Source organism: Ursus americanus, chromosome 21, assembly GCF_024610735.1.
Source record: "Ursus americanus isolate L20-20 chromosome 21, mUrsAme1.1.p, whole genome shotgun sequence".
Classification (NCBI taxonomy): domain Eukaryota; kingdom Metazoa; phylum Chordata; class Mammalia; order Carnivora; family Ursidae; genus Ursus; species Ursus americanus.
Genome location: NC_142147.1, coordinates 40,870,736 through 40,898,723, shown reverse-complemented (window position 1 = coordinate 40,898,723; position 27,988 = coordinate 40,870,736). Strand labels below are relative to the sequence as shown.

Here is a 27,988-nt window from a genome sequence, read left to right as displayed (position 1 = left end):
AGGGTTTTAGGAAGTCTATGGCAGGAATGGGTCACGGAGCAACTAAGACCCTTGGCTGAAGACCAAATATATTTGTTATTCTAAATCACGATATCAGTCAGAGGCTATACGGTTACCTAGGTCAGCAGTTCGTTACTTTTATTGCCTGGAGGTATTCCGTTGCATGGCTACATCACAGTTTTTCAATCCGTTCTCTCCTATTGGACACGTGCACCATTTTCCATTTGGGGCTATGGTGATTAAAGCCGCTGTGAATATTTGTGTACAGTCTCTGTGCACAGGGCTGCTCTTATCCTCCCGAGTAACACCTAGGAGGACATTGCTGGGTTGTGTGGTCAGAAGCGAAGCCTCCAAAGCCCTTGCATGTTTCTCTTGTCCCAGAGCCTGATCCAATGCCTCACCAGGCTGGCTGGGGTACCGTGGGTGGGTGTGCAACAGCAGGAGTCCTGCCAGCACCCCAACCAGGGCCCAAGCTTGCTGGCCTGTTTGTTCAGTCCACTCTGCAGCGATCTTTCCTGTTTATGTCTTTTCCAGCTGACCTTTTGATTCATGGCATATAATTTGATTGTTTTCCAAAGGATGAGCAAACAAGAAGTTATTCTGAAGGAGGTTTCTAGGGTGTCAGAAAGATGAGGGCTTGTGCTCTGAGTGCAGAGAACCACTAGGCAACCGTTATTAGAAGGGGGGGCAGGGATGAGCTACTAAGTGTGCACTCATTAAGTGGTGACTTAGGCATCCAGGGACACATCAACATCTTCATGTAGCCATTATGTTGTGATGGTGACTCCACAGGCAAGAAGACTGGGTAGCTCTCCTGTTTCTAAGAACACTGAGGACATCGTTCATGATCCCCACCCCACTCATTCAACCCTCTCTCGTTTCCATGGCAATATGTGTCCCATAATAAGCATGGGAATTTTTATCAATAAAAGGAGAGGTGCCTGCAGCCCAGACTGTCAGTCAGATGATAATTCAACCTCAAAAAGGATCCTGTGCAGTAGGTTTGTTTTTTTTGTCTTGTAATGCTGTGTCCACGCAGACCCAGCCAATCAGCTCTCAAAAGCCATCTAATGAGGGGAGTCCCGACATCTTGGTGCCAGAGTGACTTGACAGGACCCATAAGAAATCTCCCCTGAGTCCAGCTATGATAGGTAAGATAAACACGAGGATTTCATAGTTCCTCCAAAGCAAATAGTTAGAATTTAGAAATTCCAGGATCATAAAACAACAAGAAGAGAAGATATCACCAAGTGGATTCTAGTAGGATATAGGATGTTTAGGTAGAGGCTTCTCTGTTACAGTTAAGAAGCATCTGCTACAAGTCAGAGACTCTCTGGCTAATACTGAGTCATCCATAGGAGTGTTTATTGACAGGTAGTGTGGAGGTGGGGGGGGGGGTCCGAGCTCAGCAAGGCCTTTTTATCCCTCTCCTCTGCCACCCTTAGCCTGTTAGCTTCCTTCCTCAAGTTTGAAGCCTTATGGCCCCCAAGAGGCTGCTACAGCTCCAAGTATCACAACCTCATGTAAAAGTTTCCAAACCAGGAAGGGAGAGGGAATAAAGCTCCTCACACATCTGTCTCTTTCAGTATGGAGAAAAATCTTTCCCAGACAGCCCCCCAGCAGACTTCTTACCTTTTGCGGGCTAGAATTGGGTCATTGTGTGTACATTCTGAGAGAAGCCACCAATAAAGGGGAACAAGATTGTCGTGGTTCGTGCCAATTACAATTTGACTCTGGGACTGGGTGTCTGCACCAGGGGATGATTACTTTGGTTGTCTAACTTCAGTGAAATGCGTCTAAATTTGGTAAAATCACCTCCCTTCCAAAAACACTTCTGGACTCCCATTTTCTCTTCTGCAACATTTTCTCTCCCCTCGCTCCACACTTCCATGGAGGGTAAGCTCCGGGCACCATCCCACTCCCACCAGGTTTCTCAGGCTTCATGTCTTCTCTCCCATTCTTTTCTGGAATGTGATCCCAGCATCCTTTGCCCAGATCGCGGGCCGCCATCTTGGTGCCTTGATCTCCCTCCATTCGGATGGTTTTTCAGAACTGGCCATAAAGGGAAGTCAACTGGCTTCTCACAGACTTTGCAGAGTTTTAGGGCCCACAACTACCTATATTGCCTTGGGTTCTTTTTTTTTTTTTTTTAACTAGAGAGGTCATGTCAGAGAGAGGAAGGTAAAAAGTTGAGCGCTTTCTCACACTATTTCAATTTCTTTTTTTCCTCCACGGCAGACTCTGTCCCACTTACAATTCTCCTCTCCCAGAATCTATAGCCCAACATCTTCTACCTTTTTGTACCTTTATTGCTTCTCTGCTTCCTGCTTTGGGATGATTGTTGCAACTAATTTTGCAGAGTCCCAGGCTTCTTGCTCACCCCCATCTATTCTTCACCTCCCTTCCTGCTCCCCCAACCCTGACCTGGTCTAGTTTTTGCCTCCTCCCCAGCATCCAGTTGAAGCAGACTGACCTCTCCTGCTCTGCCTCACAGCTTCCTTTGCCCTGCCAGGCACATCCGCAGGCTGAGAAGCCACTTGCTAAAACAGCCAAAGGCTCTGGTCACAGGTGGTGTATTTAAATCGGGAAAAGGCAGTGAGTCAGCCTGCCTCACCATACCCAGTTTGCTCTCTGTTTTCCTGCCTGCCCCTCTGCCCTCCTCTGCTGGTCAGTGGTCTACAAATAGTTTGAACTTGTTGCTGCACAAGCCTGCGACACTCACTGCCCTTGGCCAAGCTGTATCAAACTGTCTCTGCCAGTTTCTTTCTTTCTTTTTTTTTTTTTTAGATTATTTATTTATTTATTTGACAGAGAGAGAGAGAGTACGAACACAAGCTGGGGGAGTGGCAGGCAGAAGGCGAGGGAGAAGCAGGCTCCCCGCTGCATGAAGAGCCCGACTCGGGGCTCAATCTTGGGACTCTGGGATCATGACCTGAGCCAAAGGCAGACGCTTAACTGACTTAGCCACCCCAGTGCCCCTCTCTGCTAGTTTCTTAATGACTTTGTGAGTAGCCTCCCTCGGTTTCTGGTCACAGTTGGAGATTGAAACTTCTGGCCTCCTCTCTGTTCCCTATACACTGAGACCTGACCTATGGCACAGGGAACCTGTGGCAGCAATGGGTCACGTCTGCGCTTCCTCCCATCCTTCCGGGTTGTGCTGCCTTCAGGCTTGCTGAAGGGGGGAGCCTTCCTTCTAGGAGGGAACATCTCCTCCTCTATCATGGCCATCGATGAGTTCCTTTTGTAAACCTTGAAAACCTTATTTTGTTAATTAACAAAATTCTATTGCTGAGAACCCTTGCTTTCTAAAATACCGCTGTCAGAAACTTGGCTGTTTGAAATCCGGTCAGTGAACAACGGAACATCTCACTGCTGCTCAGATGATCTGAGCCGGAACGTGTGACACCGAGAAGCCGTCTAGCTTTTCAACCCCCAGAGCTTCAGAACAAGAGTTTTCAGACACAGAATTCTGCTCTTTTCTTTTCTTCATATTTTCAAAAGGAACAAGACCCCGAGTCCACTTCTCAGCCCGGGCCTGACATTGACCTCTTTGCATAGGGTCTCTTCACTCTGAGCCTGTCAAGCGCTGCTTCACTGAAAGTTCACCCAAATATTCCCCTCACCCCAACTCCTAAAATAACCCTGTCTCTTCTCTCGTGAGACACCCACACTTCCTCTGGAATGTGGTCTCCTTTGCTCCAGCAGCCTCATAAACATCACTTAACTTTGTTGGGCTACAGTTGTGTGAGCCAGGCTTTATCATTCTGCGAGGTAAGACCGGTTCTATAGCTCACGTGTTCTCAGCAGGGCCAACATTGCCCCCCAAAGAGGGGAAAATGAGTTGCAGGTGGGAAGGTTTGTGGCCTTGTGGGCTATACCCATAAACGGGTATCTAGTGTGTCTGTTGTATTAAAATTTCATAGGCAGGGGAGAAGAAGGTGATGAATGGGAATAAATATCCAAAAAGGCTCCTTGAGAGGACAGAGATACAAAAAAGTTTGAAAAACAGTGCTTTAGCTAAATATCGAGTAGCTTTTGCTGTCCATCGTGTGTCAGATGTCCACTTATTGGCTCTCTGTTGCAGCTAGAATTGACCTTCTTCTGACCTCTGTCTTGGGAGAGTCAACCTGGTTTGAGCTCTTCCAGCATCTAGAATTTCCACCTCACCCATGGGGAGCTCCCACCTGCTTGCTCAGCCAACTGGTGAGAGAGCACGATGTTTGTCACACACACATACGTTCCCACACTACCTGTCTGCTGGTCTCATTTCTCTGCTTAGATGGTCCCAGAACACACCTGCCATTCCCTGAGCACCCCTTTCCCTTGGCTTCCACAAGATATGGAAAACGCCGCCACAGTCCCCTCACCACAGCCCAGACAATGGCCCAGCCTCTGATGACTTTTCACCCTCCCCACCCCTAGCCTTTTGCTTATACAGACCAGGGAGGTGGTAGTGCTGGCTGATAGCTGGAAACAACAAAGCCCTCTATGCCGCTTCTTCTTCCTCATGATAAACCCTGGGAGAGGAGTCGGGCTCCTGTTCTTCATGGCTCTCTCTAGAATGTGGGGTTTCCAACTCCTTTTTGTTCTGAGTTGGGTCCTTGTTACCAACTCTGGAGTCACAGGACTCCATGTCACCTTTGTTCCCTTTCTGAACCATGTAGACTCATGTTTATATTAACTTCTTAGCCATCACCAGGGCTGAGTGCCTTGGGACAGAAGATGAGTCACAGGTCAGAGAGACAGCTCATGCCTCCATCTCTGCACTGAGATGATGTCTCTCCCCTTCCCTCTGAAACCCAGTCCCCTACTCACAGCCAGCCCTGGTTCTCCAGTGACCTTCACCGCAGGAATGCTAAAGATGTTCGTATTAAAAGTCCCTGCAGTTCTCAGCCCAGCCACCTGCACACAGTAGGTGCATAGTAAATGTTTTTGGACACAAGCTGAGTGAGTACAGACAGGTGCCCGCATTTCTGTGGTTGCCTTGCTGGGAGAGGAGGCTCTAACCCATGCTTTCTCAAGCACCACCCCTCAGTAGGAAAGGAAAGCTTACTAAATGGTCACATCTCGATAAAAATAGCTCTTAGGAACATACATCTGTCTTTGAAGTCAACTGTGCTGACTGATTATCTTTGTTTCTTCGAGTGGGTTTCTAATAATAAGGGAAGAGGACTTAGCAACACCGAGAGCCGAGCTGCTTTGCATGTCATTCCGGTTGTCCTCAGGGCCTGTTTACGTCTGTCCTGGCCAGACTGTCTCGCTGGCTCTGGAAGCCAGGCTCGGCCCCCTCTCTGCGGATGATACACAGCTGGAGGCAAAAGAGCAGGGTGGGTGAGGGGCGTGGGATTTGGAGTCGGCGAATTCTGGCCCCCAGTCCTGCTGCAATCACTTACTGACTAGAGGATCGCACGTAGGAGACTTCACCGGTCTGGGCCCATCCCCTCATCTGCAAAGTGTGAGTAATAAGTACCTGCCACACGGTTACTGAGAGGATCGAAGAAGAAGGTAGTGGGTGAGGCCAAGTCCTTCACATAGGTTAGCCGTTACTTTTATTCCTCCAACCCACACCCTCTCTTGACATCTAGGCATTTTAGCCCTTTCCTTTTGGAGTCTAGGTGTTTAATCCTTCCATCTACCAATCCCATTTGGCCCAGGTATGCCGTAAGAAAAAGACAAGGGCACCTGGGTGGCTCAGTCAGATGAACATCCAACTCTTGATTTCTTGATTTCGGCTCAGGTTATGATCTCAGGGTCATAGGATTGAGCCCAGTGTCAGGCTATGTGCTGGGTATGGAGCCTGCTTGGGATTCTCTCCTTCCTCTCCCTCTGCATCCCCCCACCCTGCTGGCACGTGCGCGCGCTCTCTTTCTCTCTCTAAAAAAAAAAAAGACAGAATAAGGAAAGACCATTCTCTCTTACTTGCTACCAGATTTATTTAAGTAATTTTTCTTCTGTCATTTTTCATAAATGTCCCTGAAAATCTGAATTTACTGAACAATGGAAACTTTCTGGAAAAGTCCACATGAAAGCAGGATGCTCCCTCAGGCCTGGGATTTTATTGTACCCACTCTTGACCTGCCAGGTAGGAGCAGCTCTGAAGGGTGGCTTCTTCCCCTTCCTGTCCCAAGCCACCAGGCAGCTCCCTCATTCCCTGGTCACTGCTCTCAACTCCTCCTTTACCCTCTGAAAAGCACACGAGCCGGCCTGCAGCCAAGGGGACTCTTTCTTCTCCAGTGCAGACTCTCATCCTGACTATCTCCCAGGGCTGAATCCACGGCCTCGGGTGGGGGGGAGGGGTGGCTGGAGAGGAGGATGGGAAAGGAGGGCAGTTGGGTAAGAATGAAAGCTGGGCTTGGGTGGGCACATTCTTGGGAAGACTGGGTGCCTCCTCTGCCCCGGCCGCATGAGCCCCCAGCCCCCCACTCCCCAGTCCTGCCTGACTCCAGCTAGGACCTGCCAGGCCACCCAGCCGCCTGCTCCACAGCCCTCCCGGAGTCCACTACCTGCTCGCTATGTTGGACAGCTCCCGCGGCTGCCCCCCTCCTCGTTCTTCTCCTTCAGCTTCACGCTGCCCTCCTGCCTCCAAGGGCCCCAGCCCCCCGTCAGCCTTCTCAGCAGCCCCTGAAAGTCAGCCTGGAATCCAGATGAGGAGAAGTAGTAGACAAGGGGGTCGACACAGGAATTCAGGGTGCTAAGAAGCAGCACATAACTTCTCCACGCTGGGCTTTCACCCCGGATGTAGCCCACGACATGAGACACGTTGTAGGGCCCAAAGCAGACGAGGAAGTTGAGCAGGGTGGCTGCCACAAGCCCAACCACCCTCCTCCACCGCCGGTGGCTGGCTCCCCTGCTGAGCACCCACACCAGGTGGCCATAGCAGTAGCTGGTGATGAGCAGGGGCACCCCAAAAAGGACCACAGCCATCTCCAGCCTGACGGGCAGGAGAATAGCCAGCTGGTTCTCCTGGAATTCCAAGTAGCAGGTGCCGTTGCTAGTCTGGCTGTAGGAGGAGTTCCCTGAGAATTCAATGACGTAGATCACGCTGCAGTGAGCGCCGGCCAGGAGCCAGCAGGCCCCGCTGACCAGGCCGGCCTGTCCAGGCCTTGGCCGGGCTTTGTACCATAGTGGGTAGGCCACGCTCAGGAAGCGCTCGATGCTCACAGCTGCCAGGAAGAGGGAGGTCAGATAGATGGTGGTGAAGAAGAGGAATCCGGAGAAGGGGCAGAAGATGAAGGGCAGGGGCCAGCGCATGCCACTGGCGGCCTCCACCATGCGGAATGGCAGGAAGAGCAGCAGAAGCAGGTCTGAGAGGGTCAGGTTGAGCAAGAGCACGTCCACGGCCACTGGGCGCCGCCGCAGCTTGCCCACGAAGATCACTAGGGCCACCACGTTGAGGGGGAGCCCCACGAGGAAGGTGAAGAGGTACACGGAGAAGTAGAGCCAGTGATCGCCGGGGAAGAAGGACCAGGCCGGGCTTGTGCCCATGGTGGTGGCCACTGGGGAAAGAGACAGCTAGATGGAAGAGGCAGTCTGGAGGGGGTCGTTCATGTCCCATGCCAGCAGCATCTCAACCATTGACAGGGAACACTGTCACCCCCCCACCCCCTCATGCCCCCTGATGCTTTCTCCAGCAGGGTGAGCCTGCCTGTCTTCCTGGTCATGCCCTGTCCCCTGTCCCTTTCCACCAAGGGGCCCCCTCCCAAGCCCCTTATGGCCCCATGCTCACCTGCTTATTTGAGAACCCAACTGCTCTGCCCCCAGCACCTTGCCGGCTCCTGCAACACAGTATAAGTTAGCTATTTATCTGGCAGAACTGATAAAGACCCATGACATCATTCACCGTTGAGCAATCGCACAAAACATGCCTTCAGCTCCTTTACCAGCCCCGCGCCAGTATGCAAAATGAGGAGCAAATTCCACGGCTCTGTGCCTTGCTCTTGGGCTGTCTCAGAGGGGATGCTCGAGCCAGCCCCGAGCCAGCTTCATCTTCTCCTCCCGGATCCTCCACTTGGTTTTTATCTGCTTCTCTGGAATGGCAGTCATCCAATTTGCCTTGTAAGGGCAGGAAGCATGAGGCAGTGATGGAGAGCTGGGATCTGGAACCAGCGGCTTGGGTGCACTGCCGCTCTGTCACTGACTCTGTGATTTGGGGCAAGAGGCCTAAACGCTCAATCTCCGCGTCCTCATCTGCAAAGCAGGGACCATCACAGTACCGATTTCATAGGGTTGTCGTTAGAGGAGCGCATTAATACCCGTCGAGGGCTGACAAGGGAACCTGGCATGTTGTGGTGAGTATGTAACAGATGTTAGCTGCATCATCCCAGTCACTGGTGTGGGCTTGTCTCCGGGGTGATGGTGATAATGAGAAGACTAGTGATGATAATGATGATTTAGGGGGCACATAATCCGTCGCAGACACTCAGCCTCTGAGGGCATCACCATTCTGTCCCTGGGCTTCACGGTGGGGAAGTGACTCACGCCGGGCAGCGCAGCTCATTAACGTTCAAACCCAAGTTCTGTCCAACTTCAGAGATTATGGATTATTCATTCAAATATTTATGCAGCACAGTGAGATAACCATTTTATACCCACTGGGATGGCTATAGGCGAAAAATCAGACAATGCCAAATGGTCAGCGGGAGGTGGGGGAATGGGAATCCTCTCAAACGTTGCAGGTAATATAAAATGGTAGAGTGACTTTGGAAAGCAGTTTCTTAAAAGAGTTAATATCAATTTACCATGGGATCCAGCTCCACCGTATGTTATCTACTTCAGCAATGTTCGTAATAGCCAAAAAGTAGAAACACCCCCGCCCCCCCACCCTGCGGTAGCCCATCAGTTCACCAGCTGGATAGATCTCGTAGCGTGTCCATAGGATGGAATACTATTTGCCAGTAAAACGGAGTGAAATACCTATGAGTGCTAGAACCTCAAAAACATGCCAAATGAAACAAGACAGACATAGAATGCCATACACTGTATGTTTCCATTTATATGAAATGTCCAGAATAGGCCAATTTGTACCTACAGAAGGTAGATTACTGGTTCCTTGGGGACTTGGGGGGGGTTAACTGTAAATCAGCAGGAGGGGTCTTACTGAGCTGATGAAAATGTTCTAAACTGGATAATACAGTTGCACACCTTAGTAAATTTACTAAAAAACATTGACTGGAACACTTAAAATGGGTGAATTTTATGAGATATCAATTTTATCTCAAATAAGTTGTTAAAAACAGTTTTGCAGTCATGGGTTTGGTGGGAGTGAGGTCTCGGGTGATTGAGTGGTAGGAGGGTAATAAAGCCTCAGTAGCACGGAGGCCGAAAGCCACTGGGGAAGCACTTAGCAGGCAAGCAATGGCAAGTGCACAGGCTGACCTGTTGGGGGAACATGTAGAAGGCTTCGGGCTGAAGAGACAAGGGTCATGTGGGGCTTCAGGGGCCCTAGGGAGGAACTAAATTCCACCCCTAAATGGAGCAGGCACAATTCACCAGAAGAAGTGGTCCAGCGGCAGCAGGTGCTCCCGAGCAGTGGGAGAGAGAGCAGTCCCTGGCTTTCTGGGAGGGGCAGTGAGGCTGCATGGGCTGGAGTTCATCTTACACTGAAATTCTCTGGTCTCACCACCGTGCAGGGAATAAACTTGTTTCTCGCTTCTGTGGAGCCTCAGGCAAGTTATGTAACTTCTCTGGTCTGTTTTCATTTAATTATAAAATGGGTAATAACATTTTCCTTGGAAGGCTATTGTGACCATTCATTCATGTAGCAACTGTTTACTGAGTGCCTACTATGCATGAAGCTCCCCTCTATTTGCTGGGAATAATCAGCAAATAATCAGCAAATAATCAGCAAATAAAATTCCTTGCCCTTGTAGACATTTATGCATAAAAAGAGGTAGCTTGTATAAACCAGTTCTTGCACACTAGGTATGCAGCTAGACTTTCTGTGTCTTATATGTCCGTGGCATTATTGTCTTTAGAGGAACAAGTTGCCTCATCAGAGCAGATGCTCAGATGTTTGTCTCCTCCATGGCCACTCTCCTCTACCTATTCTTTTGCAGGTTTGGGGTGCCACCATTCACCTTTGCAAAGTGGACCACAAAGACAGGCGTTAACCCTGATAGCCCAAGTTTTTCAAATGCCCCCTGCCCCTTGGGGGTCCTGCCTTGCAGAATCACATCCCATATCCACCCCTTCCTTGCTGTAGGGCCTCAGGAAAATTTCTTAACCTGCAAAATGAAGATGGTGATAATACCTGGTCCAGGACTGTAGCTAACTTATGCAGTGCCTCTGTACAAATTAGGAAAAGGAACCCCCCTCCAGGTGGTAGCACCCTCCACCAGGGTGCACTGCTTGAAGAGTGAGCCATATCTTTGTTCAAATTAGAATAACATGCTTCTTCCTCTGGTTAGAAGCAGTCCCATGCCAGGCACATGGCTTGGCGAGGAAAGCACAGGTTAGAATTTAGTCAGTGTTTGCCCCTCAGCCTGGCATGCTTGTGCAGTGAACAATCTGCCCACCTGTACAGCAGCTGCATGGCCAAATCAAAGGATTGTGTGAAATGGGACAACACTTTTAAAGTGCTTGACGTGGTGACTGTCACATCTTAGAGACTGTATTTGTTAGTGACTATTTCTGGTGTTGCTAGTATTTTTAATCCCTGTGAAGCAGCTTTTCCTACCAACTTCCTGTTCGCAGTTCCAATGCTGCCCTCTTGTGAGTTCCAAATGGTATAACAGCGTCAACATCTTGCCTCCTGCCTCTTCTCTTATTCAGAAATTAAACTGTTCATTCCTAGAAAACCTTTTGGGAGTAGCATCTCCCAAAGTGTATCATCAGAGTGGCATCTCCTCTGGATTGGAAGAAAATCATAGCACTGGCAGGTGGGGCATGAGGAGAAGAGGGAGAGGCAGAAGTGGGGAGTCATGCTGATGTGTACAGAGGCAAGCTTACCTTCCTTCTGTGACCTAGCCCCTGGCCTCTGTTCTTCCCTCCAGCTGGGATGCAGTCTTCTGCCAGGCTCAGTTCTTTCAGGTGCAAGGTTGCTCTCAGGCCAGGCTGCCCTGCAGTTCCTTTGGCTCTGGGCTCCAGGGGCCCAGACAAGCAGCCAGGCTCTCCTGCTCCATGTCCCTTCTCCCCAGCAGTGGCTCCTACTTCTGTGATGTCCCTCCTTTCGTTCTTGCCACACTTGTCACCCGCCCAGTACCCCCTCCCAAGTAGCCAGTCACCAGCGGGTTGAGCACCACACTCCAAGCCCCTGTGATGAGTCCCAGTTTCCGCCAGCAGCCTCCCATGTCGGGGCGCAGGAAGCCAGCCACGTTGGAGGCATTGTAAGGTCCTAAGCAGAGCAGCAGTGTGAGCAGTGCCCCGCCGGCCACCCAGGCTGCCTTTAGCTTCCGTCTGTGGCTCAGGCCTGAGCGGACCAGTGCCCGGAGGCAGCCCACGTAGCAAAAGGCTGTAATGCTCAGGGGCAGGAAGAAGAGCAGCAGAGAGAGGCTGAGGCGAGCAGGGCCCGCTGAGGCTGGGTCCCAGGCCTCCAGGCAGACTGGAGAGCCATTGACTGGCGTGTTGATGCCCAGAGAGCTGGTGGTATTGTCCATCCAGCCTCCCGGAGCCTCCAACCCAAAGACCAGCCCCAGGTGACAGAGAACAAGGGCCCATATGGCCGCACACACCCCCCAGGAATAGCGTGGCCTCCGGGCCGCTTGGTAGCCCAAGGGGAAGGCAGCCCCTAGGTAGCGGCCTACGCTCAGGGCAGCCAGGAAGCCCCCGCTGGCATAGAGCGGAGCGAAGTGGGCCAGGGCAAAGGCAGGACAGAGTGGGGCCGGCAGAGGCCAGGCGCCCGAGGCCAGGGCCTCCACAGCCTTCAGGGGCAGAGAGGCTGCCAGCAGGAGGTCAGAGCAGCCCAGGTGGAGGGCATAAACAAGGCTGGGGGTGAGGCGGAGCCGGGCGTGGGACACGGCGCCCCCAATGGCCAGGGCATTGAGCGGGAAGCCCAGCGCAAAGGCGGCCGCGTAGAGGGCGAAGGAGAGCTGCGGGGGCAGGTCCATGGGGCCAGGGCTGGCCTCCACGCTCCTGAGCGCCACTTGCTCCCCACCCTTGGATCGGCTTGTGGTGGGGTGGGGGTGGGGGTCAGGGGCTCCTGGGATCACAGACTGCTCAGGGTATTTGAAGTCATCTAGTGAGATACCAACGATCTCAACCAGAAAGGCCCACGAGGGAGGTGGTGCCAGTGAGCCGGTGAGTCCGGGTTCAAAGTGAGGACCGATAGCCCTCAGTCCTCTGCTTTCTTTCCACCATAGCCTCTCTTAAAACACAACGGAAGTGTGCACGTCCCGTCAGAGGAAAGGCCTCCTGATTTCTGAGACTGGGGAGAGAAAGGGTAGAAGATTAGCACAGAGTTGGGCCCCATGGTGTGTGTGTTTTTCCTAGGACTGGAAGTTAGAGTCCTGCGTCCACTCCCCTCCCCCAGTTCCCTGGGAAGGGAAGCAGCTGCCCCCTTCCCCCCAGCAGGGACAGCGGAGAGCCTGCATAGCAGCTGGGGGAGGGTTGGTGGCAACTCCTAGCTGGGGGGTTGGGGGAGATGTCAGGATTTGGGTAAGGTGGAGGCTGTGACCAAGGGCAGGCGAAGGGGGGTGCCAGGGCAGAGCCCAAGGGTACGCCAGGTCCCATCAGTGCCATAGGGAATGACCTTAGCCAACTTCAGGGGGCACCCTAAGCAGGTGAATTAGGGAGTCTGGGGGAATAATCGCCATGGAGAGAGGAGCCACAGAAAGAGGGACTCACCTCTCGGAGCTGCCAGATGTCTCTGAGGAGCAGAAGTCCCCCTGGCTGGGCTGAGGGAGGGTGTCCAGGATGGGCAGTGAGCTGGAAGGGAGACGAGGGCGGGGTGGCAGGGCCATTAGCCTGAGGCATGAGCAGCCTGGGTGAGCAGCTAATGGGGCATCTCGAGCAGGAGCTGAGGCCAGGAGGTGAGGGTCCAAACAGATGATGCAAACAGGAAGGGGACAGGGCAGCAATGAGGGCTTTTTCCTAGGCAACTTGAGGAGTGTGTAGTTAGTCCCTTAGAGGAGCAGGGTTGTTGGGGTACGACCAGAACACTGCTCAATCCCACCCCACCCCAGCCTCCTCAGACCTGCTCTGGACGCTGTCTTCTTTCCTCCTGGATGAGTCCATGGGCAGGCCCAGGCCTTACATGCTCCCTCATAGATAACAAACTTTGGTGGCCCACACCACGTCCATTTGATGACTGATATGATGGTGACACATCAGTTTGAGGTGTCGCCTCTGTGACAGGCTGTGGGCACGTTTTGCGAGGAGAAGGTTTTCCCTCTCCTCCCCCTCTGACTCAATGACAGTAGTTTCTGACCTTTCCTTCTGGTGCTGGCAGGAGTGGGGAGGAGGACAGACAAGGGACAGGTCCCGTTTGGTGGTGCTTTCTCTGGGGCACCTGGAGGGACACTGGGTGGCTCTCACTAAAGGCACAGATGGTGCGAGTCTCCAGCTGGCCACTTAGCTTTCTTCTCAGCCTCTGAGAATTTAGCTGTTTACTTCCCTGCCGGGGTCACCCTGCCCTTCTAGGAAGACCTTCTAAGGGAGATTTAAAATGGCCACAGGCTGTCTCTGTGATTCTATCTCTCTGTCTCTGACTATGCCTGTGTCTCTCTGTCTGCCTGTCTCTGCCTCAGACAACACAGCCTCTCTCTGGACTTCAGATCTCTCCATTTTTGGGTGTGTGTGTGTGTCGGTCATCAGGCCGCCACATCGTCCCAAATTCTAAGTCACCTAGAACAAGCTTCGCTAGTGGTTTCCTGGAAGTGCTTCCCACCAGGCTTCCGGTGAAGGCAGCGTGGGATTCTCAGCATATCAACCATTGCCTCCAAAGAAACGATCGGGTCCCCTTTTTCCACTTCAGCCACTGAACTGATTCTTGGTTGCCTCCCTTCCCCGTCCTACATATGTCGTCCAGCACCTCCCTTGGGATGTGGAAGAACTTGCCATCTGTTGTTTAGTATTTTATCTTTGGGAAACTGGCAGAAATGAGGAAAAACCAAAAGGAGGGCCATTTCACCTCCCATAACAAGCGTTTGGAAGAGGAGGAAAGCAGGGCGTGAAGGGAAAGAGATGTTGGATCTTCAAGACCCCTGCTTGGCCCCACGCCTCTGGTGGTTTAGGTCTCTGCCCAGTGTCACCTTCGCCGAGGGCCTTCCTTGAACCCTCTCCAAACGGGCCCCTCCCCTGTTCCAGTCCATCTTCATCTTGCATTGTGTTTATTCCTAGTGCTCATGAACCTGTGATACCAGATTTGCTGGCCCCTCTGCTAGAATATTGGTCAGCGAGGCCCAAGATTTCTGCCTGCTTTGTCCACTGCTTGTTGCTTCCATAGTGGGGGCTCAGTAATTGAGTGGATGACTGACTGGTTGTCAGGGCCCTGAGAGGGCAGTGAGGTCCGGGGCTGCGTGGAGGGCTACCTGGATTCTGGAGGCCCTGGCTGCAGAGTTGTCTGAACTCCGTTGGCCTGTTGACAGCCACATCTCTCGGTCAATTGGTCACGAAGTAGGCTAATGTCAGCAGCTGGGCTCGGACAGGATGGCAGGGCTCCCGTTGGTTGCCAGGGAGCCCAGGCCAGGCCTCACCACGTTCAGGGCTGTCTTCAGCTCCTTTCAGGGGCCCCTGTCCTAAAACCTTTTGGGCACCCTAGACTAGAGATCCCCAAAATAAGGATGATGTCATTTCTTTTTTGCATCCCAACAACTGCTCTATGCTGGATGCATTGACAGGTGCTTGGCAAATGTTTGCTGAATAAACAGTTGAATGGGTGAGCGATCCTGGACCTCATTCTTGAGACAGAAAGCCCAAACACTTACCCTTTCCCTGAGACAGTTCTTGCCGTCCCCCCTTCCTCCGGAAATGCTGGCTTCACACTGGGGACAAAGTGGATTGGTGGGGGAATGAGTGCCTCGCCCTGGCTTAATTCCAAGGGTGACCAGAACGTCGTCTTCTCAGAGAGCAGATTCCAGTATTGAGCAGATGGGAAGGGAGGGCAGGGAAGGAAGTGGAATTTGTGCAGCGCCCACCATGGGCCAGGAACTTGTATCCCCTTGCTGATGTATTAACCACGTGTTTCTGCTTCTAAGAATAGGTGGAGAAAGGTCAAACCTGAAACGTGGAGGGGAAGCTGGGAGGACCTAACTGGAAAGTCTGAATTAGCAAACATGGCAGGGAATGGGCGATGGTGACAGTCGGTGAGAGGAAAGCAGTGAGGTTTCTCAAGGCAGTCGGCTTTCGAGAAGTTCTTGGGCAACTGTGGGTTGTGACCGAACTTGGCAGCGGGACTTTTGAGAACAGCTGGGAGTGACGAATCGACTTCCGCTTCTTCCATTCTTCAAGAGAGGCCAACAAGGTGGCCATCTGGTTTTTAGGGATTTTTGGCTGTTGTGACAGGTTTCTGATAATGTGACTCCAGCATGTGTATGACTGTCCCCCATTTCTTATCTTGAGCCGCCTGCACCACAGGTGGTGGCACTCCCATTTAGCTGATGAAGAAACTAAGGCTCAGATGAGCCGGTGAGCTCGTTAGCAGATCACTGAGCTCGTTAGCAGAAGGGTCAGGACTCAGACTTCTGCTGGTCCGCCTGTAGGGCCAGTGCACCCTTTGCAACAAGACAACAGGCTCCCCAGTCCGTGGCTTTGATCTTGAGGTTGCCCCGAACCCTTTCCCTTCTCAAGCCCCACGGGGCCCTCCTAAATCCTCCTCCCCTGCCCCCCCGTTCTCACTCTGACCCCAGGTTGGAAATCGTTCACGGGTTCTTTGAAATGGTATCTGAGCCATTTTTATTGTGCAGCTCTGTGTGTGTTATACGTCTGTCCACACCAGTGTGTCTCAGCCCACAAGACCCCCGAGGGGAGGGGCAGCAGCAACAATGGAATATTCCCCTCGCTGACGAGTGGAGGAGAACCCAGCGCAAGACAGCCCTTCTCTCCCTGCGCTTTGCTCCAGAGGCAGAAATTAGGCACAGGACGAGTGTGTGGGGCTTTCAGAGCAGGGGTGAGGGAGCCAAAGGGATGGAGAGGGAAAGAAAAAAAAATACAGTAACAAGCTGGGGTGCTGGCCTGCTGGGAACAGGGTTTGAGAGCTGGTGAGCGGTGGCAGGTGCCGGGGAGGGGCAGGGGGATGTGTGCTTTGCTGGGTTGGTGTTTAGACGCCTTTCCCAGTGAGAAGGAGAGCGGACGGGGAGCAGGCCTTTGGGAAGGTCAGGCTTACCAGTGCTGAGAAGGAAGGCTGTCTCTGGGCCACATTCGAAGTTCTGTGCCCTGACTGGGGCTTCAGGGATGGTGTGCATGTGTGTGCTTGTGTGCGTGTGTGTGCATGGATATGGAGGGGAGGCTGTGTGGCTTTGCAGCTGAGCAGCAGGGGCTGGGCAAGCTCCACAACCCGCCGGCCCCTGCAGTCCCTCACTTGGTGCCTCTGCTCCAGTGGGTTAGGCCGGTCAGTGCTTGAGGGTCACGTATTCCACCGCATCCTGGGCTAGAGGCCGCTCCCCCACCCCAAGATGAACCAGCTCCGAGTAATGTATCCCCTCATCTTCTGGACTGTCCGGAAGCACGTTCTCATAGTCGCCCTGAGAAAGCCACGTTGTGTGAAGTGGGCCTCATGGCCCCTGGCCTTCCAGTCTGCGTTCCCTGCCTGTTCCCTCCCTGGCTCCTCCCGGGGGTCCAAGAGCCCGAGCAGGAGTCCTCTTGTCCCCGCACTGGCTGCAGTCAGCATCTCAGACTAGGAGTGCTGCCCTGGCTCCGACCGCACCTGTGTCTGGGCAAACCCCACCCCACCAGCCCTTGCCACCAAAGAAGCCACCAAGTCCTTCCCCTCTGGGACTCACAGCTAAAGCCAGGTCCCCACACCCCTACCTTCCATGGCCCTGCCCCCTTACCACTCGACGCTTCTGCAAGACAGAGTAAGTGACCGTGTCGTCTCTGTTTGGAGAAGGTCCCTCTGTCTCCAGGGTCCCTGCATCTCTGAGGAAGGGTAGATGAATGGTCGCAGATGAAGCCTTTTGTGTGAACTCTCTTCCTATTTCCTACTCCCCTAGACCCCAAGAGCACCCCAGAGCAGAGCCTGGCTCACGGGCCTGCCACAAAGAGAGCAGGTGGGACACGAGCCATTCCTCCCACAGCCCTCCCCTGGTGCACATGTCACCCTCCCGGGACCCTCACTCAGTACCCAGGTCTTGGTGTATCAGTCTCGCCAACAGGAAAGCGCAAAGTGGCGTAACTGATGGCATCTTCCATCACCGGATTGTAGCACCCCAGGGAGTGGGGGTCTTCGGAGAGTGGGGCCCTTCTAACCTGGGAGAGAGACAAGGCCTCAGTTCTTGCCACTCCTTTCTCCACCTGAGTCCCCCGCCCCTGGCCTCTGACCCGCAGACCTCCCCACAGTGCTCTTTGCAGCCCCCCTGCCCTTTGTCTCCCCTTGACTTCCGGGTCTGCCCCCCAGGTCATCTTTCTCCATATCTTACCTTTTGCTTCCTCACAAAGAAGCTCTGCCCACTGGAACTTTCCTGGAGCCCCTGCTGGCTTCGTATCCTCTTCCAGCTAGGAAATAAAGCCCCGCTCCCGTGGGGATCAGGGAAGTGGGAACAGGACCCTGAACAGTGGTCATGTGGGGGCTCCAGGATGGCCAACCAGAGTCACTCTGGGGAAGGAATCAGGGAGAGCCCGGGATGTGGGCCTTGGGGGGAGCTCACCTTCGCTGAAGCTTGACTCCCCAGAACGCCAGGAGGAGGGTGGCCAGGCAGAACCCCACTCCCACGGCCACTCGCCTGCCGATGGTCTCCGGGCTGTCTGGTGGGGGAACGAGTGACCATGAGTTGGGGATACTGCCTCTTTCGGGTCACGGCCAGCTCTGCCTTGCAGCATTTGCCCAGGAAGCATCTTCAACTTCTCTGTGTGGCCGCTGTCCTTGCCTGGGCAACTTCTCCTCCACACGTAGGGGCCGTGATGCAGAGAAGGGGAGAGGCCGGCCCCTGCCTGCGGGCCCTCCATTGGGAGGAAAGGGCTAACTCTGAGGGAAGTGACAGACACAGGCACACACAGGACCTGCAGTAAAAGCTATGACTTCTTTAGCGGCCGCTTGGCCATACTTATCAGAACTTAAAATCACTTGTCCTTCGAAGCAGCAATTCCCTGTAGGAATTTATCCTGCAGCTGTCCTTCAGGGGGGCCAGAGCCGGAGACAGCGCAGGGCTGTGCGGAAGGCACGGGGTAGATAGGGTTTGCCACTTCTGTGCACGGGGAGACAACGACAATGCTGCCCTGAGGGAAAGAGACAGGTCTCCAGGGTGTCTGCAAAGTGGAGACCCGAGGCACAGGTTTTTATACAATATGTTGCATTTCCAAATAACACGTTCAGGCATCCAGCTTTGCTGGCCATGATCCCCTAAATCTAAAGCCAAGGCTCCAAGTTTAATCGAAAAAGTATAATAAATCAATTAGATAACCTCCCTATTGTTTCCAGACTCTTCAGAGACCCTGTGCGTGCACGGACATAGAACACTCTCCACATGGTATTGTTATGTGGGGAAAAAAGAATGTCCAGGACAACATGTGAGCTCTCCCACGATTTGCATGACGAACGGTGTGTAGACAGAGACCTACTTATCATATTGTGCGCGGGCAGAATAGCTCTGTAATTAGATGCAGCCAGCTGCCAGTAGTGAAGGCCTTCAGGGAGGGGTAGAATCCTCAGGAAGAAAGAAAGGAGAGGTGTCTTTCTACTATTTACCCTTTTGTGCTATTGGATTTTACCTTGTCTTAAAAAAAAATACTGTAATCTCAAAAGAGAAAGATAAGCGGCCTGTCAAGGGTGAGACAGAGAGAGACAGAGAGGGACCCAGAAAGAGCTCAGGCTGTCTGGCAGACGGGGGCAGCCTGAGACGGAACCTTCCTAGAGAGTCAGGAGAGACTGCGAGAAGGAGGAAGACAGGTGAACCTGTGTGGAGCAGGCACTGTGGCTGGGAGTGACCGGCTGGGCTGCCCCACAGGACAGGGGAGGGAGGGAAGGAGAAGGGGGTTCAGAAAAGAAGAGGGGAGGGGCCTTACAGTAGACGGTGAGGGTGCTGGGTGGCGACTGGGCCCTGCCCAGCTGGTTGGCCGCCTCGCACCAATAGGCGCCTGAGTGCTGGATCTTCACGGGATCCAGTCGCAGCATCTGATCATAATGGTGGAGGTTTTGGTTATTCCAGTCAAACCAGGTGTACTGGAAGATGGGAGGGTTGGCATCGCTCTCACATGTCAGGACTGCCTTCTTCCCCTCCATCACTTGATCCTTTGGGCTGATGGCCACACGCAGCTTCCTGGGTGCATCTATAAGGAGAAGCAAAATCAGGATCCAGGCAGCTGGTCACGGGCTCTTCTGTCTGTCTCCAGCTCCAGCCACTCACACAGCACTCGGAGCATCCTGGCCTCAGACATGGTCTGTCCTATGGAGTTGTTGACGAAGCAGTTGTAACTGCCGGCATCTTCTGGAGAGATGGAGTCAAAGCCCAGTTCTTTTCCTTCCTTCAGAAAGATTCCATTTTTCTTCCAGAAGAAGTGGACGTCTCTGGGTCGGCTACTTGAGAAGTTACATCCAAGGAGGACTCGGTACCCGGAGTGAATCTCAGAAGAGGGGCTGATCTGCAGGATCCTGACATCCTTGGGGGCATCTGGAGAGCAAGGGCCTCAGGCTGACCTCTTGGGTCCCTTTCCCCCTTTCTGTCCCCATGACTTTCTCTCCCCTTGGCCCCAAGACCAGACTCTCAGCCTTCAATTCTTTGTGAAGGTTCCAGCCCAGGCCCCAGGCCCCACGCCCTGAGAGCCCATATCCCAGCTGGGCTACCTCTTGGATCCCTTTGCCCGGCCACTCACGCTGGACATCCAGGTTGACAGAGGGAGCCCACGAACACCACTGGTTACAGGCTGCACAGGTGATCGGCATGGTGTCCCAGGCAACTTTTTGAATTATCAGCATCCCGGGTGAATTTTCCCTCCGGAAGCCTTGGAAGTCCCACTCATATCGGGTAACTCTGGGATTACTGGAACTGTAGTTACAGGACAGGGTCACAGTGTCTCCTTCTCGAATTCGCGTGGGGTTTTGAATCACCGTGGTGACCTCCTTGGGGGCATCTGGGAGGAAACCAGGCAGATGGGCGAGGGAAAGGCAGCTGTCCAGACTACCTTTCCCAGTGCCTCCTCCTCCACCCCCCTCCCCCTGCCCCAGCCTATCCCCTGCGTTCACACAATTCCTAAATTAACCAAAGGAAGGCTGGTGCTTTCCTCTCGCATCTGTGCAAGAACCGGAACCTGGCTGTGGTTTGCGGCAGGATGAGGCAGCAGGTCAGAGCAGAGCTCAAGCATAGAATGGGAGCCGGATAGGCTGAGAGCTCAGTAATCCCCATCAGAGCCTCTGGCTCAGACTCGGACATCCCAGGGTCCAAGGCTCAAACTTAGGGATTCTCTTTGTCCTGGGCTCGACTGACGGACAAGAATCACTGTGTTAAACAGGGTCCAACCTCTGATGGAGAGGCAGTGAGATATTTTGCCCCAGCTCTCCTTGAAAACTTCAGGCCCCCTTCTGGGACTCTGCCACTGCCTAGTGACACCAAGTTCTCCGTGTCCCTCACGGGGCTCTGGCATCCTGCTGTTCATTCATTCAACAAACATCTACTGAGTACCCACCACGAGCCAGACCCTGTCCTGGTGCTGGGTGTACAACTGGGAATAGCAGCCACGCACCTGCCGGAGGAGCGTACATGTTGGGAGGCCCCTCTGCTTGCCGTCCATGTTAGGACCCAGGAATCTCCTGAGCCCGGTCTGCCTGCCTCCTCCTCCCACTAGAACCCAGAGGCCCTGTGACTACTCACACTGGACGTCTAACTCAGTCTCCTGGCCAATTTGTCCAAGACCAAGTCTGTTTTCTGCCAAGCAAGAATAATTCCCAGCATGCTCAAGGAGGACCTCTGGGATCTGGAAGGTCTTGCTTGTCCTTCCCGGCACTTTTATCTCATTGTGATACCAGGTGTAATTGGTTGGAGGAGGATTGGCCACTGACATACAAGTCATCTCTACTTTATTTCCCTCCTTAGCTGGTGAGGAGAGGATCTCAACCCTGGAAGGTTCTGGAGCATCTGGAAAAAGGTGCAGAGGCAGAAGAGGGAGGTGAGCAAAGGCCTCTGGTTCCACCCCGTGCTAACTCCCAGCCTGCCCCCCTCCCAGCTCCCGGGAGGCTCACAATACACTTGGAGGACCACTTCATCCGACCGTCCTGAGCCTAGATCATTGAAGGCCTCACACTGGTACTTTCCACTCATCGTCTTGGTCACAGTGGACAGAGTTAGTGTGGGTGTCTTCTGCTCCCTCAGCCGGGTCCCATCCTTGAGCCAGGATATACCCCAGGACTCTGGGTTACTGCTGATGACCTGGCACGCCATGGTCACAGACTCTCCCTCTGTTACATTGGCTCCTTCGGGACTGACCTCAATCTTCAACTTCGGGACATCTAGAGGAGCAGAGGGGCAGTGGGAGAGGGGGTAGGGACTTCTCGGGGGTGTCACGTGGGGGGAAGTTCTTAGGGCTTTTGATTCAGATAAAGCAGTGGCCTACACATAGCGTGTGAATGTGGACAGCCACTTGCTGTCCCCCTTGTCAACAAAGATGGGCTGTTCCAAGCACCTGGGTGACAGTCATGGACTCCTCACCTGTCTCTCTGCTCTGCACACCACCTCCCACCGGTTCCCAGAGTTCTGGTCTCCACCAGCAGTCAGCTGTCTTCCTGATACCATCAATCAGACTTCGCCACTCCCCTGCTTGAAACCATTCAGGGGATTCCGCACCCACAATAAAATCCAAAACCCTGCTGCCGCCCACGAGGTCTGGCCTCGGCCCTCCTTTCCTACCATCGGGCTCCTCGGACACAGGGCTGAGGCTCTCAGGCCCCTTGCTCTGGCGCAGGCGCACCAAGCTCCTACCCCCAGGCCTTTTCTTTTCCTGGGATCTTCCGGCAAATAGCTGCCTGCCTCAATCTTTCCCTTCGCCCCAGTTCACCATCCTCAGAGAAGCCTCCATCTGCCCCTCCCTCCATCCCAGCCTGGCTTTACTTCCTCCTAATACCCTGACCACTGCCTGCCCTTAAGTTCCGTATTTCTTTGTTAATCCAGGCACTGTTTGTCTTCCCCAACTGCAGGGCTAGCTCCTCAGTGGGCGAGAACAGGCCTGGCTCCTAGGAGGCTCGTAGGAATTATTTATTGAATGAATGAAAGGCACAAACAATGATGTGAAAACATTTCTTACCCCGCGGCCCCCACCCAGGGGAACAAAAAAAACCCCCTAACCACATGATCTTAAATTCACATCATGGCTCGAGGATATTAAATTACGTTATTCTCCTGGACCAAAGCAGGTGCTAAGATGAAGCTGCTCCCCAAAACACCGGGGCTCACCACAGGGGAGGTGGAGGGATGCAGCCCTGGCTGGACCTTTCCCAGCTGTTGGTGTCCACGGACCTTCCTTCCATGTAGATGCCCGCTACCTTTGGCGCACTCTGAGAGCTTGGGGAGAAGAGACAAGACCCTGGTCCTTCCCCTGGGGGCACTGGGGGACACTCACGCTTTACGTCCAGCAGCACCGTCTCCTCGGAGACGATCCGCTCTGCTTTGTGATCCCAGAGCTGGCAGGTCAGGTTCCTGCCATGGTGCGTCCAATGCGGCTGGAAAGTGAGCTTGCTCTGGGTGGAGACGGTCTTGGTGGTCAGGGTGGTCAGGGTGGTCAAGGTGATGCCAGGCTCCTCCAGGGACCACTGCAGCTGGATCTGATACCCAGGGCAGGAGAAATTCAGCAAGCAGGTCAGAGTGACTTCCTGGGACTCCTGGATTTCTGGAGGGAGCTGAATGTGCGGTGAAAGGGGCGTCTCTGCAAAAGAGTAGGGGCCAAGCTGGAGGCCTGGGAGACCAGGGGCCTGTGTGCCAGCCCCTCACACCTGGCTGTAGACGCCCCGCCCCCAAACAGCCCCTCAGGAGCCCCTTGCTTGTCCCTTCCATCTCTCTCTGGGCCTGCCTTTCTCCGGTTTGAATCACTTTTGCTCTGCTGAAACACTCTCTAAAAGGTCTTGTGAATGCTGATGCTCCTTAGGAATCCTGTTTTATATTTTATACTCACCTAGTTCTCCTTCCCTGATGTTTGCTCTCTAAACATTTTCAAGATCACTCCCCCACCCCAAGGGAATTTTACCAGGTTAGGGCACCATGCCTTTCTTGGCTTTGATGACAAACCTGCATTTGTAATGCCCTCAATGCTGGGAGACCTCTAGCATGGCCCTTTAGAGATCTCCGGGGCTTGGCCACCCTAGGACAGCAGGTCTGAGGCCACATTTCTCATCGCAGTATAGGGCTGCTTAGCTTAGACGCTTCCAACCCCCGCACTGAAGAAACAGACTGTGGGGTGGAGGTCCCAGGCCTAGGTTTCATTAGCCCCCTACCTGTGTCTCTTTTAGACATGGAGGCCTAATTAGAATTAATCGCCAAGATTAAGGCATTGGGAGATTTCACTCAAATCAGAGGTTTCCATCTTCTCTTGAAAAATCAGGCAACCCGGTGCGCCTGGATGGCTCAGTCAGCTAAAGCGTCTGTCTTCCGCTCAGGTCACGATCCCAGGGTCCTGGGATCGAGCCCCTTATCAGGTTCCCTGCTCAGCGGGAAGCCTGCTTCTCCTTCTCCCTCTGCCTGCCATTCCCGCTGCTTGTGCTGTCTCTCTCTCTCTCTAATAAATAAATAACATCTTAAAAAAAAAAAGAAATAAAGAAAAATCAGGCAACCTGGAACCCAGGTTCCAGCATGGGTGGGAGCTGAGGGGCAGGTGCCATGCTTGAGGAGAGACAAGTGCTCGGGCTGTGGGCCCCATTATCTTGTGCTGCCCTGGTCACTTACTGCCACCTCCTCCCTGGCCTCTACAGGCAGCCTGGTTTGCAACCCCTGTCCCAGCAGTTGGGTGTTTCCCACCTCCCTCCTTGCCCGAAAACGAGGCAGAGGACCCCATCCCCCAGGGCCTTACTAGAGACGTTGAGGTCTATTTTCTCCATCCATCTGTCAGTCTTCGTAATCAACCTCAGCCCCAGATGGCCATTGTCTTGTTCAAGCACAGGGTTGATGAAGATGGTGCAGTTGGAGCTTCGGTCTCCCAGGACCTGAACTCTTTTCGGGTGAAAAGTGTAATTCCAAGGCTTTCTGTCCTCATAGAGAATGGAACCCTTGAAGTTCTTGGTGGCATCATCGTATTCATAGTTTCTGTACAAGGTCAGGTTTTCCAGTGCCTCTGAAAACCTTGGAATTTTGTATTTACAGGGAATCCAGACACAGGCCCCGTCCCAGCTGTAGAGAGTGTGGGGCCGCTCAAACTTCCATTCAGATGAGTCAGAAAAGGCCAAGTATTCTGGAACCCACCACAGTGATCAAAAAGCATTATTGAGGGACATAAAGAGCTTTCAAATGAATAAAGAATCCCCTCTGAAGATAGAGGGAGAGAAGAAGGTACACAAAGAGAGCAGTGTATACACACACATACCCTGCCTGTCCCCACCCTCCCCAACTTATTCTTTGCTCCAGAGCTCTCCTCCTCCTCCAGCTCCCACAGACATCCCAGAACCCAAGCCTAAGCCACAGTCCTTACCAAGGAGCAGGAGCGAGGGGCCGAGGAGATGCATGGTGCTGTGTCTAGGCAGGAGCCTGGGCCGGGAAGAATTTGTCTTTGAGCCATCTGGTCACTTACTTCTTTCAGATGGCTTTTCTTGCTCACCCACCAAGCTCCAGCCCCTCTTCCCTGATCCCAGGAGGACCACATCTGGTTGCATTGCAGGATGTGAATTCTGGATGTTCATAGGGCCTTTGTGGGTATGCCTTGTCTATTCTGTCAGCCTAAGAACTCTATACAGCAAACCTGTCTCTTTTCCTAGCCCTCCTTCCCCTTCCATTCATCCATCCATCCATCCTTCCATTCATCCATCCATCCATTCATAATTTTACAAACTTCCTGCCCAGCTCTCAGGCTTTGAGTGGCACCAGACCACTGGGCGCCTTGAATCCCAGGCCCCGGGTAGCTTGAAGCTCACCTGGAGGCACCTAGTGAAGGATTTTATGTAGGTCAGAGCCATGGTCAAAACTTGATTTTAAAGACCAGGAACAAAATTACTCTAAAACTAATTAGTGTGATTCCAGGAGAGCATTTAGAGGGGTCTGGAAGAACTTAGGAGAATGTGGTCCAAGGGTCCTACTCAGAGAAGCCCAGGGGCTGGGAAGAAAACATAAATCAGCCAAGTAGGGACAGAGGTCATGCCTTGGGTAAAGGCAATGACACTCCCAGCCCCAGGCAATTGCTGCCAGTTGGGAATATGAGCTTAGCACTGCCTGACCTCCCACTGTTTTAAGAGAAGTAAGAAGCCAGATTTTCATGTGAATGTTCCACTTTCATAAACAAACAAAAAACAAACAAACAAACAAACATGGTGCTGGCCAAACCAGACCTGTCTGCAGGCTGGAGGCATTCCAAGGGCCCCCAGTTTGCAGCCACGGCCATCTGTCTCTCCTTGACACATGAGTGAGCTTATCTGACACCTTACTAGAATTTTACATAGAGTTACATTTACAGAGAGTTAAATTTAAGTCCCAATTTGCATGGCTGGGCCGCTCTGTGCTGGTCCCTCTGGAGTTAGCAGGATGTGTGACAGAGTGTGTCTCCGGTCTCAGCACAGACCTGCACCCGTCCCACCTGCTCAGCCAACATTTCCCACACAGCAAGGGCCCCTCACCCCCTCAGGCTGTTTATCTCCTCAGGCGGCGTGGATCATGCCAAATGCTGTTGGGTGTCCAGTACCCGGGGTGGGGACAGCTGGGCCGCTTGCTGAGAGGGAAGAGGGCCTGTCCCCAGGAGTAGTGCCTGTGCTGGCCTGGGCCGGGCCTGGGTTAGGGGCAAGGGCTCTGAATGGAGGCAGACTCTCCAGACAGAACCGATACCAACACGGCAGGTGCTAACAGGGCTACACACAAAAACGTCTTCATGGCCACATCCACTTGAGAAAAGCTGGGTTTAAAAGGTGAAGAGATTCCTAACTGTGGGTCTTTTTGATCCCTTTAATCAGCTGTGTGTACATCCTACATCTCCCAACATGGAGGCTAAAGTATAGTCCATTGCCCACACTTCTCTAGCCACGGAACCAAGTTTACGTTGCCCTTGAAAAACTTGGCAGGGTTGCAAGGTCAGTGTTTTGAGGGATGCGCTGTGGGTCCCCTTTGGGTTTCCTTCCATAAGAGCTGTGGCAAAGGCTAGATTCCATTCTCTGTGGCAAAGACGAGCTTCCAGTAGCTGGACCCTGGTGCCCCCTCAGCCACCAGCCACCCTCATGGGGGAATGGCTTGAGGACACCAGGGCGAGTGGGAAAGGGCACTTCTTTTTTTTTTTTTTTATACTTCAAGAGAGGGAACACAAGCAGGGGGAGTGGGAGAGGAAGAAGCAGGCTCATAGCGGAGGAGCCTGATGTGGGGCTCGATCCCATAATGCCGGGATCACGCCTGGAAAGGGCACTTCTTAGCAGGGCTGCTTGCTCACCCCAAGCAGCTCCAGGCAGTCTCTGGGACATAAGAAGTGGGACCACCGGCCTGGAATTGGAAGGCTGCTGAGACAAGGTAGGGCGTGGAAGCAGGGAGCAAGAGGCATTAGGCACAAAGGCTCAGGACAAGGCCATGCTATCCAGACCCATGGCCTGCTCAACACAGGCCTGTTGAGGGCCTTACAGGATCTCAGAACCAGCCTCCCTGAGTCCATTCCTCCCTCCTGGGCGTCTGGTGACCCATTTTACTCTCAGAAGACTCATCAAGCCCATCAGGGGCATGCTCAAAGACAGGGGGTCTATACGCTGTTATAACACAGGCAAGAGGGAGGTGGGCTTTCCACTGTACTCCCAGGCCCCAGAATTGTGCCTGGCACACAGCAGCTGCTCCACGCTGGCTTGCTGAATGAGAAAGAGAGCAAAATAATTTTTACCTGTTTCCTCGTGTCTTCCTTCTTCGGGGACCCTGGCAGCATCTGAGAGTGAAAGGGGAAGCACAGTGAAGGATTTTCACCCTCCTCGGCCACACCCCCTGCCCCTCTGTGACTCACAGGCAGCCAAGAGGCAAGGCAAAGTAGAGAGTTAGGAAAAGAGGGAATGAGCGGAGTGTGGGTTCAGAGGCAGATTGGAGGGAACACTCAAGTACCTATGGTCAGTTTTTAGTTTCAGTATATGGAGTTTCTACATCAGATAGAGCTAGATCCTCCACAACTTCCCCTCTATCCAGCTCTCAGGAAATGCTGATAATCAAGGCAAGCACTTTAGAGCTGCCAGCCTGCTGAAAAAGGCACAAGACAATCTGAAGGTATTTGTAGTTTAGTGCTGTGTGTTATTCTCACTCCATACTTTCGCTCCAAAGGCAAGAATGGTGGGGGGTGGGGGCTGGTCACTTACGCGGATGCTTCAGCAGCTCCCAAGGGTTGAGGGATGAGCACAGAGATATCAGGAAGAAAAAAGATAACTTACATGAAATGTTATTGAATGGGCAAGTCATGAGACTGGAACCCTATCACTTGGTCAGGCTTCTAGTCAGTGAGTGTCTTGAGACCAGAACCAGGCATCAGGCAAAGCCATTCAAATCCTACAGGGATTTGAACAGGGAAGTCTCTGAGAAATCTGCACCCTGGCATCACCAAACCCTACTGACTGCAGCCATTGAGAAGGAAAGGGAAAAGGGAAAGACCAGCTTATTTTAAAAACAGTATGTTCTGGGAAGGTGTATTCTTCCCTATTTCTTTTGCTAAGAACACCTAAAACCCTGGATGTTTTAAAAACAAGCATAAGAAGACACTGAGAGGTTGAGAGAAGACATGCTGGTTAGGGACCTTGGGACCTGAGGAATGATGTGATGGTGAATTCCCTGGG

General features: G+C 53.0%; 3 protein-coding genes across 4 annotated transcripts; all 3 read right to left on the bottom strand.

The window, feature by feature from the left end:
* Positions 1-5,930: 5,930 nt before the first annotated feature.
* FFAR3 (free fatty acid receptor 3) lies at positions 5,931-10,985 on the bottom strand. The gene is given in 4 exon segments (XM_045796654.2): positions 5,931-6,538; positions 6,541-7,496; positions 7,727-7,775; positions 10,948-10,985. Coding segments are annotated over 2 exon segments (984 nt in total). The 5' UTR covers positions 7,486-7,496; positions 7,727-7,775; positions 10,948-10,985; the 3' UTR covers positions 5,931-6,499.
* A 159-nt stretch (positions 10,986-11,144) lies between these two features.
* Positions 11,145-12,357, bottom strand: FFAR1 (free fatty acid receptor 1). The gene has a single exon (XM_045796653.2). It carries the CDS (start codon positions 12,042-12,044, stop codon positions 11,145-11,147), a length of 900 nt encoding a protein of 299 aa, XP_045652609.2. The 5' UTR covers positions 12,045-12,357.
* A 3,454-nt stretch (positions 12,358-15,811) lies between these two features.
* Positions 15,812-27,087, bottom strand: CD22 (CD22 molecule). 2 transcript variants are annotated; one of them, XM_045796683.2, is made up of 14 exons: positions 27,058-27,087; positions 24,691-24,746; positions 24,076-24,453; positions 22,636-22,938; positions 21,263-21,529; positions 20,895-21,158; positions 19,900-20,157; positions 19,434-19,697; positions 19,093-19,356; positions 17,739-17,835; positions 17,511-17,586; positions 17,216-17,340; positions 16,926-17,010; positions 15,812-16,616 (listed from the first exon to the last, which is right to left on the bottom strand). In XM_045796683.2, the coding sequence occupies exons 2-14, from the start codon at positions 24,722-24,724 to the stop codon at positions 16,485-16,487; spliced, it is 2,547 nt and encodes an 848-aa protein (XP_045652639.2). In that variant the 5' UTR covers positions 24,725-24,746; positions 27,058-27,087; the 3' UTR covers positions 15,812-16,484. The 2 variants fall into 2 exon arrangements, with proteins under 2 accessions (XP_045652639.2, XP_087726817.1); XM_087870691.1 differs by lacking the exons at positions 20,895-21,158; positions 21,263-21,529.
* Between the last annotated feature and the right edge of the window lie 901 nt (positions 27,088-27,988).